Source organism: Protopterus annectens, chromosome 2.part1 (genome assembly GCF_019279795.1).
Source record: "Protopterus annectens isolate FY-2018-M chromosome 2.part1, PAN1.0, whole genome shotgun sequence".
Lineage (NCBI taxonomy): Eukaryota > Metazoa > Chordata > Ceratodontiformes > Protopteridae > Protopterus > Protopterus annectens.
This window is the reverse complement of record NC_056729.1, coordinates 572,702,952-572,724,727: the sequence shown is the minus strand read 5'-3', so window position 1 is coordinate 572,724,727 and position 21,776 is coordinate 572,702,952. Positions and strand designations below refer to the sequence as shown.

Genomic DNA, 21,776 nt, shown 5'->3' with positions numbered 1-21,776 from the left:
CATCTGCCCTCATTGAAAGACCATTTAGATTTCTCTTCCTATAATCACCTGCAAAGGCATGCAGCTCAAGAGCTTCACTGGTCAAAGAAAGAATAATGCCTTCCATCACATATATATCAGGGAAACTGAACAGGAAGTAATTAATCTTAATGTTATCTGGTCAAGTGTGTCACTTATTGAGCTACACTCCCACGGAAGACCAGAAATCTCTGAAGGAGGAAGAATATGTAATCAATCCCTTTCCCCTTTAGGAAACCGGTTATCCAGACAGTGCTACTTGATAATTCTGCACTCCCATAAGGGCATGATGTACATAGATACAGGTAGCATGTAATGTCCAAACCAGCCACAGTCCTCCCAACAGTTCGCTAATTTCTTCTCCAATATCTCTTTTTTTTTGTATAGCTGGGCTCATCTGTGACTACCTCTGCCAATGCCTTGTTAAACAAAGGGGTACCCCAAGGCTCTACTTTTCACACTGAACAAAAGTAAACTCTCTTCTGACCTGCCCAACCTACCCCTACTACTTTATACAAGCAATAAGGTAGTCTTGAGATCAGGACTCTCCACCTCCCTTATCTCAAACCTCCTTGAAACAGACCTCCCAAATGTTAGTCATTGGCCTAAAACAAACCACTTATCATGGCCAAAAAAAAAAAAACATGCCGTTCAGCACTCACCAAGAAAGCTCCCCGACCTGAATATCACTATCAACAATAAAGACACAACTGAAAGCACTCCTGTCTACAGATATTTCAGTGTTTCATTAGACCTCTCAACTTTCATCACCACCTTCAAGTAACAAAAAGCAAGATAAACATGCATCTTTTCTGGTCTAGAAAGGTCTCACACTTTTTATCACACTAAGGTAGGGCTGTCAGAGGCAAAGACAGCTTGAGTATGCCCTCTCCTTAGCAGCCTCAGCATCTAAAAAATAAACCTTGTATTCTGTCAAACCATATCAAACAACGTATTTAGATTTATAAACTTCATCCCAGGAAAGATCACCACTGCCACATTCTCTCTCAAAGGCTGAACAACTGCCTGTCCCTCAAAGTGTCACCCTCCTGACAGGTACTTTTATTTATAAACTCATCAACAGGGAATCATTCCCTTATATTGCCAGCAAACACATCAAAAGACAACCAACTGACTGCCTCAGATCCCTGCCAAACCCCACCCTAACATCCTTACACCTTACAAGAAATTAAAACACAGAAAACATGCCCTTTCTGACCTGTAACCCAAAATCTGCAAGTCCATACACACAAAAAACAAATGACACACACTTCTTCACAACTTTCAAAAAGACCACAAAGCACTCTTTCTCAGGCAAGCAAAGTGAAAAACGAAATGTCACTCAGACCTAAAACATAACCAAATGGTAGCACTCCAATCTACTCTTATAATGAACCAAGTACTTAACTTCTGCTAGTGTTTCAACTGTAAACTGCATACTTCAACCAAATAGTCAGACAATACAAACCTTGTTCAATAGTGCTACTCTTCATAAAGTATCAGGGTAAAGCCTTACACTGACATGTCAACACATTTTTTTCTTCTCTCTTTCAGTCAGTTAGACTACACCTCGTATAGTTTTACTAACTGCAGACAACATCCATACATTCTAACCTAACACCTTATTCTTTTGGTAGTCCATGCCATTTTCAACACTTCACCCTGGACTGGATATTATTGCAAATTCAGATTCCCTGTTAACCAAAACATCTGTCTCATGAAGACTGCTTGTTTAGCCAGACTAACAAATTACATATTACAACTTCTTGTTTTCTTTCTGTGGAGTTAACTAACCTCCCTACACATCTTTTTTTACTGTAATTTATTATCCCATTAACTGTCAGTGCAGTCTCTTACAGTGTTGTCTTTTTGGCGCTGAATGAACACTAACTCAAAGGTAACATGTAGGGAGAGCAGGGTTGCCAGACGTCCCTATTTGGGCGGGACTGTCCCGAGATCAGTAGCCTGATCCCGAGTCCCGCCCTGCCGGTTTAAATCCCGGCCAGCCTCCACTTTGTTTTTTTTTTTTTTTTTTTTTTTTGATTGACCCGTATACCTGGCATACGGGCCAATCAAAAATTGCTAAACACGGAGCTTCTTGTGTTCCGCATTAAAACACGAGAAGTTCCGTGTTTAGCGATTTTTGATTGGCCCATATGCCGCATACGGCCAATCAAAAGCGCTAAACACGGAGCTTCTCGTGTTTAATGCGGAACTGCAATGCATTAAACACGAGAAGCTCAGTGTTTATTGCAGGCAGAGTGAGCTAGCTCAGTTCTTTAATGCGGAACTGTGTTCCGCATTAAAGACCTTTTTTTTTTCTCACCACTGTGGAATGGAACCTAAAGTCTTCGGGCATCCCGATTAGCCAACAGTCTGCGGCAGTTCATGATGGAGGGTGAAGAGGTCATCATATTAGTATACTCTAACCAGAGACTCAGACTATGAAAAGCTTTGCATTTTTCAGTCTGCTTGCCCCAAAGGTGAGTCAATAAGTCATGTGCAATCAGACCAAATTGCTGGGAACTGATGATAGATTACGAGTTGTTGAGAGATGCTGGTGATTTGCAAATTGCACATAATGGACATTAAATGAGAGACTTTATGTCTGAATTCAGGAGCTGGATGTAAGTAGTAACGTCTGTGCAAAGGTCAAGAAATGGAACACTAAGGAGGATAGAGGGAGGGTCACACAAATCAAAGAAATTTAGAGGTGGGCAAGTTTTTGCTCCGTGTGCTAGTTAAGTAAGTGAAGAGTGGAAAGAAGCCATGGCAATACCACCTGCTGTGGAAGGGTGGGTGCTGCCTAATACACTGAAGGCAACTCAGCTGGGAGCACAACTGTGAAACTAAGATGTTTGAGGAAGCAGTGTTTGCTCCACCATTGAGTTGCTCAGCTGCTGTTCTATTCCATTACTTTAGGAGTCCCTTGTCTTCTGGATGTTTTAACCCGAACTGCTCACAGAAGCCCAAGACACTAAAATGAGTTATGTACTGAGTGATTTAGCTAGTTTTCTGCAAGGGGGACTGTGGTGCAGGTTTGACCCAATGCATAGTTGTAAATATTCTAATATATGAGCAGCTTGTCTAGTGCTGCTAGTCCTTAGAACTGTTACATGTCTTTGTATTGACCTTCAGCAATCTATGTATTTCTTTTGGAAGTTTGACTCAACTTGTCAACATTGTCATTGTGTAAATGGGGAAGACACAGTGTTTGGATTAAAGATCCAGTGACATTTATGTGCAGCTGACTTCAAGCACAGTTTGGATTTATAAGTAGTGCTGTATATATAGAACTGTGTTCCGCATTAAAGACCTTTTTTTTTTTTTTTTTTTTTGGTCTTCAGTTGCCGAAGACCTTTTTTTTTTTTTTTTTTTTGGTCTTCACTTCGTGAGAGACCTTCTATTTTTTTTTTTTGTCCCTACCTGGGTTGCTGGAAATCTGGCAACCCTGAGGGAGAGCCTTTAATTTTATGGTAGGCCATAGCCTGGTCTTCTAAAGTATCAGTCTCTCTCTCTCACTCTTTCTCTGTCTGTTATATACCAACACACATGCTGACACACAGTGGCTGTCTCTGAGCTCTAGCTGCCATACTAAGAATCTGAGCTACAATTTTTTTTCCATACTGACATTTTTCAATTGTCTTTTTTAACCATTAAGAAAGCAATGATGTACTTCCTCTTCTACACAAAAGTGAATATTTAAGCACTGTATCTAACAACAGAAACTCAACTCTCAACAAAGGGCTCTTGATAGCATGAAAGCTTGACCAATTCCAGTGTCTTTGTCTGTATACTTTCAACCAATGATGTACATAACTGACTTCTTATCATTATTATATGCTTCATACTAAAGTATAACCTTGTTGTTTAAGTGCATACTCTTCTGCCCTTGATTGCATTTTTCCTTTTTTTCTAATCTGTGAAACTGTGTACCCAGTTTGAACCTGAAAATGGTCTATTTAAGCTAGTGTTTTACTCTACTTAAATACATAAATAAAAAAAAAAAACATAACTGAGACCAAATTCCAAAATTACACAAGTTATACAGCAAAAGAAAAAAAAGTCATAACTAAAATTAATAATAGTAACACCCAAAAAGGATAAAAATTCTCTCATTCAACTAATAAGACAACTATGAGGACTAATTAAGTCCATGAAAGCCAATTCTGAGGTAAAGACAGTTTTCCAAGCTGTTAGGATTATAGAACAGTGTGTGTATTGTACCTTTAACAGCCACTCCAGTCAGTGAGCATGTGCATATAAGTACTGAACATGTGCAAGCAAGTCTGCCATTTTGAGTGAGCAGCCAGACTGAAAACATGCATGTGTGTAGCAGTCAGTTCATTTAAGTTTAATGTTTCAGTCAACCATCCTGATGTGTGTGTAATAAGCTACATAAATGAACACCCAGACTCATCGTCTTATTGAATACACAAGACGAGCAACATGGTGTCAGAAGCGGCATGTCTAAAACAATATGGTGCCAGAAAGGTGTCTGAAGCAAAACTTCTTCAAGACCAAGAGGCATGCAGTTACAGTTGGAGGAGTATACAGGAGTGAATCATCCCTGCTCACACAACTCACAAATAGATCAGAAAGACAAATCCGGGTACTAAAACTCATTTAAATGATTTTTTACTCAACGAATATAAAATGGAGCTTTCAGAATGTTCCAAATGACTTTCTAATTAAGCAAGATGCTCAAAATTATGATATATTGATAAAAATACTCGACATGCTTACAAAACTGCTTGAAATAACTTCCGAATTGCATAAAAAGGTAGAAAATAGGGAAAACAACTTTACTTTTTTGCTATGGACTTCTTTTTCATATTAGCTAAATCTATTTGAGATATCTGAGGTGTGCAAATTATTTGCAAGCTTGTGCAGTATTACAGTACAGTTATTTCACAAAATACAGTCATTTCAAAGAGACTGTGGAGCAGATGAATATTTTTCAAGTACCTGGTATATGTGTGTGTGTGTGCATTTGAACATAATTACAAAAGCATTTTGTTGGCATGGCAGAAGGCTTGCGCAGACCTGCTCCACTAGTATTTGATAATAGTGCTGCTGAAAACTGGAGAGTGTTTGAACAAGAGTACAATATTTTCATTCAGTTTGCTTTTTCTCCAAAGATGCACATTCAAAGGCACTTATTCTGCTTAATGTAGCTGGTTCAGAAGCCACTGAAAGGGAGCATGTGTTCATTTGTATATGCCCCAGCTGTTTATGCATGGGAGGGGGAAGATCGTCATATTGTGGCACCGGCTGAAACACAGGAAGACCCTGAGTGCTTAAAACATAAATTTAGAGAAATGTGTAACCCCCAAACAAATACTACAATGGAAAGGCACATATTTTACACAACAGATCAAAAGCCTTGTGAAACTTTTGCAGCATATATAACTGACTTAAAAAACAAGGCAAAAACTTCCAGAACTGGTGATTTAAGAGATGAGTTGATAAAAGACAGGCTTGTGTGTGGTACTAAAGATGATACAGTGAGAAAGAATTTGCTTCAAGACAGTGATTTAACTTTGAATTAGGCCATAGAGATTTGTCAAATATAGGAGCTCACAGAAAAGCATGCTTGCAGTGTCTCCCAGTGCTAATGTTGATAGTATGCAGCATGAGGTTAAAAGATGCAGGCCAAATGGTGTGGTTGCTTCAGTGAAACCCCGAGCCTTTCTAGCAAATGCCAGGGCAGCTGCAGTAAAATCCAGAGCATGCTCAGTGAAGCAGAGGGATGACTCAGCAAAACCTGTGGCAAGCCTCACAGTCAACTGTCATAATTGTGGAGGTAGCCATGAGCCCAAAAGAGAACAATACTTAGCTTTTGGTCAGCAGTGCCACACATGTAAAAAGTGGAATCATTTCAAAAGGTTCTGTAAATCAAAATGGGCACATTCTTTTATTAAAAGAGAGCATTCAAAGAGGCAAGATGATCAATTAGAAAGCTGACCCTAGTTTTTATGTTGACGGCGTGTCAGTGCTTGGTGAAACAGTCAATACAGTAGATTTATGGGCAAAGAATGAAGTATTTTGTACTGTTCTGATTAATGGGAGACCTGTAGAGCTCAAAGTTGTTACTGGTTCAAAGTGCAATGTTATGTCAGCAGAAATGTTTGTCAAAGTAAGACCTAGTGAGAAAGTTGATCTGGCAAAGTGTGCAAAGCTTGTTGCTTATGGTGGTGAAGAAGTTCAAACCAAAGGCTCAGTAGTGCTTTCATGTTACTTTGCTGCTGGGAACAGCTATGACTTACAATTTTACATAGTCAAAAGGCACATGCAGTCACTGTTAGATCTCAGAGGCAGTTTGAAAATGGGAGTGCTTTCATTTAATGCAGACGTCCATCCATGCTTTTCTGTGCATTTTTGATTTTTTTGAGGTTTCTGTGTTCTAGTCAGGTATCATATAATTGATTTGTTTGCAGTTAAAAGCATTCACTAGAGTCTCCCTGCTCCGATATCTGTTTAAAACTTTCATTTAGTGGCTACAGCGAGCAGTTGTAATAGTCCCACCCCCCACGCTCCCTATTATTGTCTTGTTGTTATGCTTGGTGGCTTTGTAGTTGCCCTCCCATACTGTATTTGATCTGGGACACTCCTCCCAGTCTAGTGTCATTAGTTCATTCTACCTAACAGAGAGAGAACATTTGTGAAGGCCAACCCACTTCCAGCTTTCTCCTTTTCCACTTTACTAAAAAAAAAAAAAAAAAAAAAAAAAAAAAAAAATTCTAAGCTTATTTCCCCCTTTCCTGTAATGAGTCTAGTCCAGATACAGATTTGCTGTATCCAGGAATGTTCGTAAGCTCCTGAGCCCCCAAGCCTTTCTGTGTTGGATGGAAGCCTTCTAGCTTATCAGTGGGAGTGGTAAGCTCTAGGTAAACTATCTACCACATAAAGAGTGGTTCTGGCCCAGAAATTGTAGTTATTGGCCGTTTGGGCAGTTTTTCCATCTCTCTCAACTTTCTGATTTAAAAGCCTGCATTTGCACTTGTATTCCCCCTTTCCTGTAACCAGTCTAGTCCGGATACACATTTGATGTATTCATGACTGTTTGTAAGCCCCTGAGCCATCCCAAGCCTTTCTGTGTTGGAGGGAAGCCTTCTAGCTTATCAGTGGGAGTGGTAAGCACTATGCAGCCTATCACCCTGGCCCAGATTTGTGGCTTGTTGGCCTCTTGGGCAGTTTCTTCCATCTCTTTCAACTTTCTGGCTTAAAAGCCTGTCTTTGCACTTGTTCTCCCCTTTCCTGTAACTAGTCTAGTCCAGATACAGATTTGCTGTGTCCAAGATTGTAAGCTTCTGAGCCCATCCAAGCCTTTCTGTGTTGGAAGGAAGCCTTCTAGCTTATCAGTGGGAGTGGTAAGCACTAGGTAGCCTATCTACCACAAGAGGAGTGGTTCCTGGCCCAGAAATTGTCATTTATTGGCTGTTTGGGCAGTTTGTCCATCTCTCTCAACTGTCCAGTTTAAAAGCCTGCGTTTCCTCTTGTTTCCCATCTTTCCTGTAACTAGTCTAGTCCAGATACAGACTTTCTGTATCCAGGACTGTTTGAAAGCTTCTGAGTGGTGCCAGAGCCTGCTCTTCAATTTTTTGCCTTAGATCTACTAGTTCTCTCCTCTCCTGCACTTATACTAGCTTATTAGTCTAGCACTTTACCAGACTTCTTGTAGCAATTATTGTAGTAAACAAGTGCTACCAGCACTAAACGTTCTACAAGGAAACAGATCTAGTACTTATTATTAATGCCCACCCTGCCAGGCATGTCTAAAGGTCAGTTCCCTGTGCTTTCTCCTATTAAACTGGTGAACTTGGGCATCTGAGACAATGTAGCAACTGCCTCATGTACACAGACAACCCTCCCCTCTTACCTTCCAATACTCAGACTTGCGAGAGATGCACTTATATATCCAAATTGGAAGCCACGCACTCTCCAGCCAAGTCCAGAATAGCTGGTCAAGAGGAGAAGGTAAACACTTGCACCACAACACATGGAACACACAGCCGTCTGGAACACACAGAAGCAATGCCTTCACATAAAAACACAAACCGCACATCCACCTTCGCTGAGACTCTCAATAAAAGACTACCCAAGCAGCAGAGCCCTCCAAGGCAGAAACGCACTTGACCACCACAACACAACACTAATCACAAGACACATAACTCTCCTAAACAGTGTGCCACTCAACCAAAGCCCCCAAGGCAAAACAGCATGCCCAACACACGAGTCATAGGTGACTCGATAGTGAGGTACACTGATGTCCCACTCACTAGGTTGACTAAGGAGAAAGTAACAGTCAGCTGCCTGTCAGGTGCCAGGATCCAACGCATAATGCATCACTCAGGTCGCTCAACAACAGGTACAAATATGACTCTGAATGACCTGAGACGTACCACTCTGGACTACATGAAAAGAGACATGGAGGAGCTCTCGGATTATGTAGTCCAGGCAGGTATGACCCTAGCTCTGAGCAGCATCCTACCATCACCCAGAATGATACCACAGTACAAGCAGAAAATGATTTATTTCAACAATTGGCTATGTTTCTGGTGTCATTCTAAGGGGATACAATATCTGTCTGCCTAGGATGACATGACTGACAGACCTCAATGCTTTGCCAGAGATGGCCTGCACCTGTCACCCCTGGGCTTCCGGATACTGGCCAAGGCTCTTGCTTTTTTTTAGGTGGTGTTCCAAAGACCAAATTACCACCATAACAGCTGCAAAGAAATGCAATCTGAGGGTCATGTGGCTCAATGCTAGAAGTCTAAATCTCAAAATGCACTCGCTTGAGGCACTCCTTAAAATGGAGAACATCGACATTCGTGATTTTAACAGAGACCTGGTTCAAGATGGCAGAAAGCACCCCTGCACTACCAGGCTATAAGTCATTCCACACCTTGCGGCACCAGAACTTACACTGAAGCTCCAAAGGTGGTGGTGTCTCCATATTCATAAAGGATGCGCACACCTCCAGACGGGTAGCCCACCATAACGCATCAATAGTTCAGGTGCATTGGGTAAGACAGCGATTCAGGTCGTAGCCTGCTACAAGTCCCCAACCATGTTCCAAGTCTCGCACTCCACGTTCCTAAGCACCCTGGAGAATATTAGGGTCCAACCTAACACTCTCTTACTAGGCAACTTCAACTACACCTCCATTAACTGGGTAAATTACTCATGCACCAATACACTTGTCTAATGTTTCCTGGAGTTCATTAATTCCCATGCCCTGGACCAGCTCATTCTTACCCTCACTAGAGGTAGCAACATCCTTGACCTGGACATTACTAACATGGGTGACCATTGCCCTACACCAACAGTCAGATCCTCCCTGGTTAGATCCGACCACAAACTAATCACCTTGGAAATCCTTACCACCCCCACCCCATCCCACCCCCAGCAAAGGTAACCACCATGAAAAACTTCTCCAAAGCTAACTTTGGGATCCTAAAAACAGAAATGGCTAACTTCACGGCACCCATTTAAATGGAGAATAGTTGCATGACTGCAGAATCATACACCAATGCATTGTACGAACACGTACACAGATGCATGGATCTCGCCATCCCCAGTAGACCCAAGACACTCTCCTCCAAAAAAAGGAAGCCAATCTGGTGGTCCCCTGCCTAAACAAACTCTACAACAGAAGGAGGAAACTGATGCGGAATAAGGTGAAGTCCCAAGACTGAAAAAACTCCCTTATCTGCCTCAACAAAAAGTTGAGATCCCTCATCAAATCCTCTAAAGCTAGCTATGAAAACAGAATTTCAGCAGATAGTAAAGACAACCACAAGGCCTTCTATAGTTATGTAAAGAATCACCATGGCAATACCCAGATTTGCTCTGAGCTACTGCACAATGGTACCTCCTATACCAAGCCAACATATATTGCCAGTATACTGGAAGACAGATTCAGTGCCAACTTTACCCCTCTCTCCTTCACCAAAGGACCAATCACAATACCAGTAGATTGCCAGGCACCCAGTATTACTGCTGCACAGATTAAAACAGCACTGTCCAAGGCCAAGAATAAAGCTTCTATGGGACCTGACAATATCCTTGACTGTGTTCTACATGAACTACAGAATGAACTGGCACCTCACCTGTGTGCTCTGTTCAATCACAGCCTCACCTCAGGCTTTGTCCCTGCCGAATGGCGCACTGCTACAGTTATTCCTCTCCACAAAGGAGGAGCGACTACAGACCCTGGGAACTACCACCCCATTAGCCTGATGAGTCTGATATGCAAAGCTATGGAAAGCATCATCAAGGACCTAATAAACATAGATACAGAGAATCTCCAAACTCTGGATCCTACACAGTTTGGTTTTGTGAAGGATAGATCATGCCTGCTCAACTTGGTCGACTTCTTTGAGTCAGTCAGCAGAGCTGAGGATGAAGGCAAGGGGGTTCATACAGCCTAACTTGATCTGGCCAAGGCTTGTGATACCATTCCCCACTCAGGAATCACAGAAAAACTCACTAAACTTGGCATCAACCCCTATATCACTAGGTGGATTGCAAACTGGCGCACAGATAGAACCCACAGTGTGAAAGTAGCTGACTCCAACTCAGACTGCAGATTAGTCACGAGTGTATTCTCACAGGATTTGGTCCTGGGTCCTCTCCTTTTTGGTATCTACTTCTCTGACATCCAGGCCAACATGAAGGGACTCTGGCTGACAAAGTTTGCAGACGATTGCAAGTTGGGAGTTATCATTAACTCCCCAAGTGATGTTGACATCCTACAGAATGGCCTCACTGAGACCAACGACTGGTGTCAGAACCATGGCCTTAAGCTCATTGCCAAAAAATGTTTCGTCATCCCCTTTGGGAAAACCCCAGTTCCCATGAATTACCACATTGATGGTAGTCCACTGAACACAGAAGACGTTATAAGAGATCTGGGAACACAAGTTGACAGCACCCTCTCTTTTGATCACCACATTGCCACTGTGGTCAGAAAGTCCTTCTATGTGGCACATCTCATTACTAAGGGTTTTGCATCCTGGAAGAGAGGTCATTGCCTCCCTGTACTCTTCCCTCATCAGGGCAATCATCGAGTGCAATGCCCATTTGGCATGTACCTCATTATACACCTGCAGCAACTGGAGAGGCAGCAAAAGTACCTCACAAAGAGGATCCTAGGCCTTAAACACTTGTCCTATATGGACAGACTCAAAAAACTCCAACTATTCTCTGTCTCATATCACCTACTTAAAGGCGATCTCTGCTTGACTTACAAAGCCATGTCTGAACCAGCTCTGTTAGAAATGCTACATCTAAAGAAATCCCAATCCCTCCGCACTACACGCTCCAGAGACCTCAACCTCATTACCACAATTAACAGAACATGCTGGAGGGACAGGTTCATAACCCAGAGGCTGCCCATGCTATGGAACAGACTTTCCATACATGTCAAGCAGAGCACCTTGCTGACCCTCTTCAAGAGAAATCTTGATGAGTGGATGGGAAACAGAAAATTCACCCCGGGGATAACATCAGTGGCTCTACTCGATAGAGGCACTGGGAATTAAGGTCAGGTGGCACTATGCCAGGGTAATCCTATGGCTAGGCTTGTAAAGGCCCCAGGGCCATTAGCCTAGTACACACCTATGAACCTATGTATCAGTCGAGGATGGCCGTCAAAGCAATCGTTTACCACTAGATGTGCAGCAGTATTTTCCTTACAGAGATGAGATTTTTATAGAAGATGGTATGTATCGTCATGAAAGGTCCAAAAGCGATTGTTCCAAAACCCTTGCAACAAGTGTATATTGAAATCTTGCATTGTGGCCACCCAGGAACTGATTCTACCAAAAGAAGGGTGACCGGACTAGTATTTTGGCCTTCTATATCAAAGGATATTGAGAAAGAATTGTCAGCTTGTTCTGTTTGTAATAGTACCAAACCGCATCAATGAAAGAACCACTTCAGCTAAGCCAGATTCCTGAACTACCTTGGTCGACAGTAGCTGGACATTTTCAAATGGAATGGTCAACATTACTTGGTGTTAGTAGACTCTTATTCAAATTGGTTTGAGATCGACATGCTTCCTAATCTGATGTCCAATAATGTCATTACAAAGTTGAAGAGACATTTTTCTGTCGATGGTAGCCCGCACAAAGTCATTTCTGAGAATGGTCCACAGTTTACAAGTCAACAGTTTAAAAGATGTGGGACTTTATTCATGTTACGAGTAGTCCTGAATACCTACAATCGAATGGACTGGCTGAATGTACAGTTCAAAGTGCAAAACAGCTGTTAGAAAAGTCTAAATGTGACAATACTGACATTTTTCTAAATCTGCTTAATCTCAGAAACATACCTCGTGGCAATCTTCTTGGTTCACCTGCCCAGAAGTTAATGTCGAGACAAACCAGAACCATGCTGCCAATCAGTAAGAATTTGTTGGTTCCAAGTGCTAAGAACAGCAAAGCAGTAAAACCTCAACTCCTAAAGAAGCATTTGTCCCAAAAGTCCTACTATGTTAAAACCAGCATGCCTCTGAATCCATTAAAAGAACGAAAGACAGCGAGGATGCAAACAGCAAAAGGATTTGACCAAATAGGACTTGTGAAACATTTGTGTGAAGAGCCGAGACTGTACATCATTGAGTCGCAAAGGATGAAATCCTGGCAGATTCAGAAACATTTACTACCGGTGTCCGAGCCAGTGCTGCAACATTTTGCTTGTAACAGAGACTCTAATTCACAGAGTGATTTGTCCAGTATTCCTGTTCCAGAGAACACTTCATCTACTATTTGTTTTCCTGAAACTATCCCCGAAAATCCTCAAGAGAACATTCCCCAGAGACCGTCCTGGTTGTTAAACCCAAGACCTAATCCTAAATACACGGCAACATGGACATGATTGTTATATTGTTTGTAAATATCTGTATAATTTGCATGCCTATTCGATTGTCATTTTCATTGCAGGACAGAATAGTCAAAGAGGGAGGATGTAGATCAGAGTTGTGTGCTGTACCTTTAAGAGCCATTCCAATCAGTGAGCACATGCATATAAGTACTGAGCACGTGCAAGCAAGAGTGCCATTTTGAGTGAGCAGCCAGAGTGAGAGCATGCATGTGTGTAGTAGTCAGTTTGTTTAAGTTTAATGTTTCAGTCAACCATCCTGATGTGTTTATGTGTAATAAACTACTAAAATGAACATCCAGCCTCATTGTCTTATTGAATACACAAGACAAACGACAGGATGTATGTATGGCTCCCACATATGCGACAAAGTCTAGAATATTTAGGATCTTTACTTTGAAGTATTTGCATAAGTATTTTTATACCCCAAGTGGACTCTAAAGAAAGTTTCCTCGGGTAGATTGCAAATGTTGGGAGACAGATGGGGAAGAAAGAGGTAATTGTGAGCATATTTTTTGGGACTGTAATGAGTTGGCAGAAGTTAAAAACTCCCTGCAGGCTATTCTGTCAGAAATAGTGGGTGAGCAAATTGGTGTAACTAAGGAAATTATTTTTTTTTGAGCCGTAATACAAAATTGGAATTGCCTAGAAATGGTACGGCTTTGATGAGTTTAATTCAGGAGGCTGCCAAAAAATCGCACTAGTATTGACAAGAAGGAAGGGAGAAAAAGTGGAAAGCATTTAGCAGTCTGATATCTACTGGTTAAGTAGTTGTTAAAACATAGTAGTGTGGGTTGTGATGGCCTAAAGGAAGACAGTTGGTTGAGGAGTTTTTGGTGACAGACTATATCAAAAGCTTTAGAGAGATCAAGAAATATACAGGAAACAAGTTTGTCTTCACCTCTGCTTTGTTAATAGCATCTGTGAAAGTTAATATGGCTCTAGTAGTGCTATGGGCAGGTCTAAAACTATGCTGTGTGAGGGTCAGGAGCTTTTCCTGACAAATATATTGAAGACGTTGCTTGTGAATGCATTTGCATTTGTTAACTGGGATAAAGGACTGTACCACATGCACTTTTTTCAGATTCAGCCTGCCAGCATTATCTAGACAAGTGGGGAGGTTGAGGGACTGAAACCCTGGACTACATGGATAAAGCTCATTAACAGGTCAAGTCTTAATTCTCTATGCTACCTAGCAGTACAAATATGATTCCTGTATCCAGATGGTTCCAGATACCTTTCTACCCTTATGGATAACATCTTCCACTTTGCAAAATGTTACCTGATGAATGTAAGGTTTAAGGCCATCTTCTGTCACCTCTGACAATGATATCTACAACCAGCCCAGCCCTAAGCTGGAGAAAAAGGCTTCCCAAAACAAGTTGATGCTTTGTCTTCTGTTAAAAGCTAGTTTCCTGTACCAGCAAGTACCCAAGAGTCACAAATCATGTCATTCCTGATGACAGGCAGTGAATAAGAGGTGAGGTTCTTATTCTACTGAATTTTGAAAGGAACTGTAAATTGGAGGGACATGGGAATCATTACAGAAATTCTCATTGCTACTAAAAGGAGACTCTACCCACCATCAACTCCTCCTAGTCATGATGGACTGAGGAGAACCACAAGAGGGAATACTGTATTTCCCATGTGGAAAAAATGTGATCCCCTATGATGCCCCATTCATGAAAGATCACGGCCATGCAAGGCTCCCATTACATCTGCAGTAGGACAGAACTAGTAATATGAAGGAGTCTGCCAGTGCATTCACCTCCCTTGCAATGTGAATATTTCTAGGAGTGAGAGACTACTCTAAGGTCTACTATCACATCCACATATTATCTCTGCACAGGGTTACACAAGCATGTGCCATCCTATTTATTTCCCCTAAATGCTATGGCTAGTTCTTTGACCAGGGCAGCATGGTCTATCACTTGCAGAGCTCCAAGGACAAAAAACATGTATCATGTTCAGCAACACCATTCTGGTACCTTGCTGAAGTAAATTCATGTCCCCCTAAAAATTTACCATCCAGAACATCACAAACCACATATGGTCACTGAAGTCAATAAAGTCCAGCAATAGAAAAGGGGCTGCAATACTGGTGCCACTCACTAAAGGATGAACAGTCTCCACAGCTCACATCTTCTCAATGAAGCTCCTTCTAGTAATGGAAATAACACCTCTATGCTATGACCTTTTGAGATGACACTTAGAATCCACTCTTCTGTGTTGAGGGCTATTCAAACTGGAGCATACTCAAAGTCTTGATGTCTCCATGACAAGTTATGTATGCCAGGCAGGACTGTGCTGACACACCCAGCCTGTTATGAGAGATTTTGAATAGATCTGGAGGCGGTGACACAGCCTGATTGGGATTCTGGATAAGTCTAGAAGAGAAGGAGGGAAATGATCTTGCAGACTCTCTTGTTGACAGTAAATATTTCCTTTATTGAAGTTCTATATGGCCCTGGCAAACTTGCCCAAATTAGGTTTCATTCCAGAAGGGGGCATACAAAAAAGCCTACTTCAGCCATTTCATCCTTAAAACAGGAACCTAAAGAGCATAATCCAGAAAGGACACATACTTGAGACGTACCACAAAGGCAATGGCATAAATGGATATGCTCAATGTTTCCTGGAGTTCATTAATTCCAATGCCCTGGACCAGCTCGTTCTTACCCTCACTAGAGGTAGCAACATCCTTGACCTGGTCATTACTAACATAGGTGACCATTGCTCTACACCAATAGTCAGCTCCTTCCTGGTTAGATCCGACCCAAACTAATCACCTTGGAAATCCACATCATTACCCCCCCCCCCCCACCAGCAAAGGTAACCACCATGAAAAACTTCTCCAAAGCTAACTTTGGGATCTTAAAAACAGAAATGGCTAACTTCACAGCACCCATGCAAAGGAAGCTCAGTGAAAAATTTATTAAAAGATCTTTTCCAGAGACTTCTTTATGCAGAATCAGGGAGTTCCGACAGTTTTTTTAATACATGGTCTACAAGACAGGACCAGAAATGGGACAAGTTAGACAGGTAATTAAAGTACCTGAGACTCAAAAGCATCAGTGGAGGACACCCTTTCACCCTATATTTAAAGCTCTGCATTCTTTTTTATGTCATCTTTGAGGGCAAACTCAGAATGAAGAAGTCTGATGAAGACTGTGGGCTTTCCATGTGCTGTCACCTAGAAATGGTTGCTTCAGTAGCCGCTACCCTTAAAACAAGGTTATACAGTGCCAGGTCATCCCTTCTCTGGAACCTGTCCTGACCAGTGCCATGTATGAAGCCCTGTAAGGATCCAGATTCATCTCCATCTGCTTCTAAGTGTACCCTTTCAGTAGAGTGAAGTGGCATCCTTTTTCTCTCCATATCTTAGGGTGACACAGAAAGGGATATACTCCCACTTCCACAGAGCAGCTTAAGCTCACTTGGTGTACTAGGCAGTAACTAGGTGGTAGGCTATGGGTGTAGGACAGCACTCGCCATCAATGGCACTTGTTGATGATAAGACTGCAGAAGGCCTTACAAACGTATCAAACTGCAATCCTTACTGCTTTTGTAAGGGGAATTCCTAACAAAAAAGAACAGAGCATGCATGTTCTACATGTTCTACCCCAGAACTCCCACTCCCTCTCAGACTCAGTACTGCAGTGCAAACATGAACTTCATTAGTTTAAGTGAATATCCTTCACAAGAGGAAGACAGACACTGCACCAGCAGCCAGGCCATAATTATTCAAACATGTGTCACTAGTATTGTACACATACCCTCTTCTCTGTGCTATTAGCCAGATGGAGATAAGTTTTATTTTTCCTGCAGTACTTCATACAGCATTTAGGGGTACAGGACATTTTGACCCCGCTGTTTTGATCCTGGATGATTTGACCTCAGTATTCACATCATTAATATTAGTAGCATTAATGGATTGTAAAATTACATCTTTAAAAAAAACAAAAAAAAAAACAATCTAAATTTCAAACTGAAAAAAACGCCTGCAAGTCCAGATGTCACTTAAAATTTTGCTGACATCCTACAGAAAGGCCTCAATGAGACCAACGACTGGTGTCAGAATCATGGCCTTAAGCTTAATGCCAAAAAATTTGTCTTCATACCCTTTGGGATAAACCTGGTTCCCTTGAATTACCACATTGATGGTAGTCCACAGAACACATCTCATTACTAAGGGTTTTGCATCCAGGAAGAAAGAGGTCATTGTCTCCCTCTACTCTTCCCTCATTAGACCAATCATCGAGTACAACGCCCCATTTAGCTAGGCTTGTAAAGGCTCCAGGGCCATTAGCCTAGTTAGTACAAACCTGTGAACCTATACATTAGCTCAGCACTAACATTACAAACTAGCAAAGCATCCAAGAAAAAATATTTTCTTAAATGTCCCCGACCGTAGCTCAGAACTCTCCCTAAAATCTAAAATCTAAAACTTTTAAGAAAAAAGTACAGGCTTACCAGTCAACAAACAATGACAGTTAATAACATTTTATTATACAATGTGCGGACACTCGCACAACCTTATAAAGACACTTATGAAAGCATTTTGTTAGTGTTACAAAGAAACATACCACATAAACTTTTATTGTTAAAAGAAATGTACCACATAAACTACTGAGTAATTTTCTTCCCAGCAAAAAGGCAGGAACAAACCTCTCAACCTCTTAGCCCAAGAAAACTGGACAAAGCTTGACATAATGGGGGTACAAAGGCCCAAAAATAGGGACAAGTTTAAAATATTGTTCTTATAAACTTAGAAAGTTGCTAGACTAACAGGGTATATATTAAAATACATTTTCTAAAGAAAATGAAGTCTGAAACTCAAATGTATGACATTTACTAATTTCATTCCTCAGATCTTCACAGTGATTTGCCAGAAAACCAAAATTTTTATAAGAAACAGACCAAACGTTTGAGGCAAAAATCTGGATATTCTGTGAAAATCTGGACAGTTGAGAGGTAAGCGCAGGAAGCATAGTCATTACAGTAAAGTTTCATTACAGCAAAATGCGAAAATTTAGCTACTGCTACCCACTGGTTTCCATTTCTTAATGAGCTAACATAAAATACTAAATAGCATGTTAACTTCCTAATTAAAAGTAGAAATTGATTTCATTTTAAACATGTTAAAACTTATTATTAATTAAATTAATATTTACATAGATAATAGATTAAATAAACATTAACATACTAAAACATTAAATGATATGTTAAATTGCTATTTAAAAATCCTGACTAAAATATTAAATTTATTTGAAAAAGTGGTTATTTAATTTTTGTGTGGTTTATTATTTATTTATTTATTACAAAAATGTTTTTATTAAATTTTATTTGGGGACAAATAGTCTGGGATCAAATCATCCTGGGTCAAAGTGTCCAATAAATATTCTCACAGACAATAAATGTAAATTTAAATATGGAAGTGTATACAACTGCATTGGGGTCGAATCTTCCAGGGTCAAACTGTCCTGCTTTCACAATTAGTGTCGCCACAGTAATAGTTTTTCACATTAGCCTCTCAACTGCAGTTGTTTAACACTTTGAAATAGACATCTGCAATTTTGCCATTTGTTGCTACTACATACTAGGTTTCTGAAAGCAGCACATATTAAGAAAAATTAGGTCATATATCTACTTATATAGTAAACAAACCATACACATAACAAACACCTATACATGTGTCCTTCCTCTAATAGGGTGTAAAATAATTCCTATTAATAAGCTTAGTGATAATTTCTCTCACTCACCAGACGTTTTGCTTCTGTCATCAGCCACTGCTTGTCCTCGGCCATCTCTCGCTGCTGCTTTTGTAGACGCAACTGCAACTGCAATCGCTCCATCTCCCACAACTTCTGTGCCTCCTCTTTACTGCTCGGCCTGACAATGAACTCCTCTTCCTGTTTTTTGAGAGGATTACAGAAAATAATACAATGAATACAGAATTCACTGCTGGAAACAGTTTGGCTAAGAGAAGTCCAATAGCAGGCCATGGCCATATTGTCATTGACAGAGATCAAAGTGTAGAATGAAATGGTTCTGATTTCTTGCCAACAAAAGCAAGTGACATCAAGCCTAGTTTAAGAAATCCAGTCAGTGAGTGGAGAGAATGTTTTGCTGGTTATAAAAACAATGTCAGGCATTGCACCAGGCAAGCACACCATCCCTTAGCATCACACACAGCCTGTACAAACCTATTACATTGAAAATAAAAAATGATGTACTGGAAGGCACAATAAAAAAACAAAGTAAATGAATACCTTCTGGCCCTGCTTGGCAGCAGCTCCTGCAAGAATCAATCTAGCCCAATAGCAACAAAAATGTGTTTAATAATATAAAACACTCGGTTTACAGTAATCAGTCAAGCGCTTTCGTCTAATGACCCTGGACTTACTCAAAACTGATATTTCACTCTAAAACAGTCTTCAAATACCCTCATACTGTCGTAGACAGCCAATCAAAATTCAAATACTAGCATACATTAAAATGTTTGTCTTCTTTCCCCACACAATTTAACCATTTCAGCGCATACAATGCATATAAACCACTTCAAAACATTTTATATTGATTCAGCTTTTTGATTTTTTTAAAAAATGATATTTAAAATATACACATTAATATAAAAAGCGCAGATTACTATAAAAACTGAACCTATAATTCCAGTGCTCTATATTTTAAAATAGGCATAACTGATAAATGATCGTTTATACCTGGAGGCCGAGTGGCATCGTATCTAAGTTGCCAATCAAGTTCAGCTCTTTCTCCAGTCCCCCCCTTAAGGGATCTCTCGACTATCTCTAGAATTCTGAAACGGAATACCCTACATACAGTATTATTTTCTAAATGTTTGTATAGTGCATTATTCACATTGTCTTATGGCGTATATGTGCTCACAAATTCTTTTCCGAAGGGACCTCTCTGTTTTCTCTAAATAAAAAACATTACAATCTTGACACTTAGCAATGTAAACAATGCCCCTAGATCCACAATTACCTGGCACTGTTCTTATTTGTGTAGGTAGTTCCCCAATGTTTAACACTGAATCCTTCAAAATATATTTACAATAATTACAACACCCACAGCTATTAGTAGCCCTTTCACTGATACTTCTTAAAATCAGTGGGTGTTCTAATAAGAATTTTAAATTAACATTGGTTCGGTAAACAAATCTTGGGTTTTTGCCCATAACTGCATGTAAGTCACTGTTTGCCTTAAAAAGAATCCAATTTCTATTCATTATATTTTTAACTAGATTACTTAACCCCCCCCCCCCCCCCCGGTAAGTCAGTACCATTGAGTTTTCATATAAACCTGTTGAGGTCACATTTTCTTTTACTTCAGTTTTATTGCCAAGTAAAGGTTTGTACCTACCTCCCCAGTTCTCTGCAACTATTTTTGTACATGTTGTCAACAAGTTGCTTTGGATATCCTCTTTCTAAAAATAATTCTCTCACCACTTCCATCTCCTGTTTGCAACCTTGAAGGGAAGAACACACTTGTGCCACTCGTATTGCCGCTTAACAATATTTTTCTTCATAAAGTATGGGTGATTACTATTGTATTCCATATAATCATTAGAAAATGTGAGCTTCCTATATATAATGGAAGAAAAAAGTGTTGTCCACGTCTTTCCTGAGTGTAACATCTAGGTAATTTATACTATTGCTATTATGTGAGGAAATGAATTTAAAATAATCACATATTCCATTAATATATTCATCAAATTCTCCACCCACAACCTCTCTTTTCCACAATATAAAAATGTCATCCAAAAATCTTAAATATATGACCATTTGCGCTTATATTCACTGTTGAAAATATGTTGTTTTTCTCAACTATACATAAACAAGTTGGCAAACAATGGGGCACAGCTTGTGCCCATAGCTATCCACTGGGTCTGTCTAAAGTGTTCCCCTTCAAAAATGAAAAAAATGTTTTTTAATATAGTATCCATCAACAACATCACAAAATTTATCAATGTGTTGTTCAGTGTTGTTTTCACTCGAAGGGCTTCATAAAACAATTCTAGGACTAAACCATGGGGGATAGAAGTGAATAAATCACATACATCAATAGTAGTGTAACAATATCCATCAGTATACATTTCATTAGTAAGATGAGATAAAAAATCCCAAGAATCCTTTAAAATGTGTGTAATAGGTGTCAAAGCATTTCTTACTAATCTGTCAACACAAATTCCCAGAGAAAAAGTCATACTAAACTGAGAAGAAATTATTAATCTGTAAGGTGGATCCAAGATGTCCTTGTGTACTTTGGGAATACCAAACACTGTTGGTATAACTGAGTGTTTATTAACCAAAAAGTTAAAACCTACTTCATTGATATTCCCTTGAAATAGACTATCCTCAATCATGAGATGGCTCTTCCTGTGCACTATGTTCATCTCGTTTTTGGAGACTACTTCATACTTGTCTTCATCATGTATCATAGCTAGGATGCTACACTTACAGCTGTCTATGACAGTATGAGGGTATTTGATGACTGTTTTAGAGTGGAATATCAGTTCTGAGGAAATCCAGGGTCACTGGACGAAAGCGCTTGATGATTATTGTAAACCGAAATTTTATATTATTAAACACACTCATGTCGCTATTGGACTGGATTAATTCTTGCAGGGGCTGCTGCCAAGCCAGCCCAGAAGGTATTCTTTAACCTATTACATTGTCTTCTGAAAAAGTATCTCATTCACTACTGGTGTGACATGCCACGTGGGCATCATCATTAAAGTGGCAAAAGACAGCACTGCCATTTCTGACAGGACAACTGTGTGAGCCTACTGTCATGGTGAAGGGACATAATACAGCATACGACTGCCACGTAGACTATTTAATACA

At 40.3% G+C, this 21,776-nt stretch overlaps 1 protein-coding gene across 7 annotated transcripts in view; it reads right to left on the bottom strand.

Moving 5' to 3' along the window:
• PTK2B (protein tyrosine kinase 2 beta) overlaps positions 1-21,776 on the bottom strand; it is a 2,401,727-nt gene that overhangs the window by 91,040 nt on the left and 2,288,911 nt on the right. For all 7 annotated transcript variants that reach the window (XM_044062346.1, XM_044062339.1, XM_044062341.1 and 4 more), the window contains one exon: positions 18,672-18,821. In XM_044062346.1, coding sequence (XP_043918281.1) covers positions 18,672-18,821 — 150 coding nt within the window. The remainder of the gene's footprint in view (positions 1-18,671; positions 18,822-21,776) is intronic.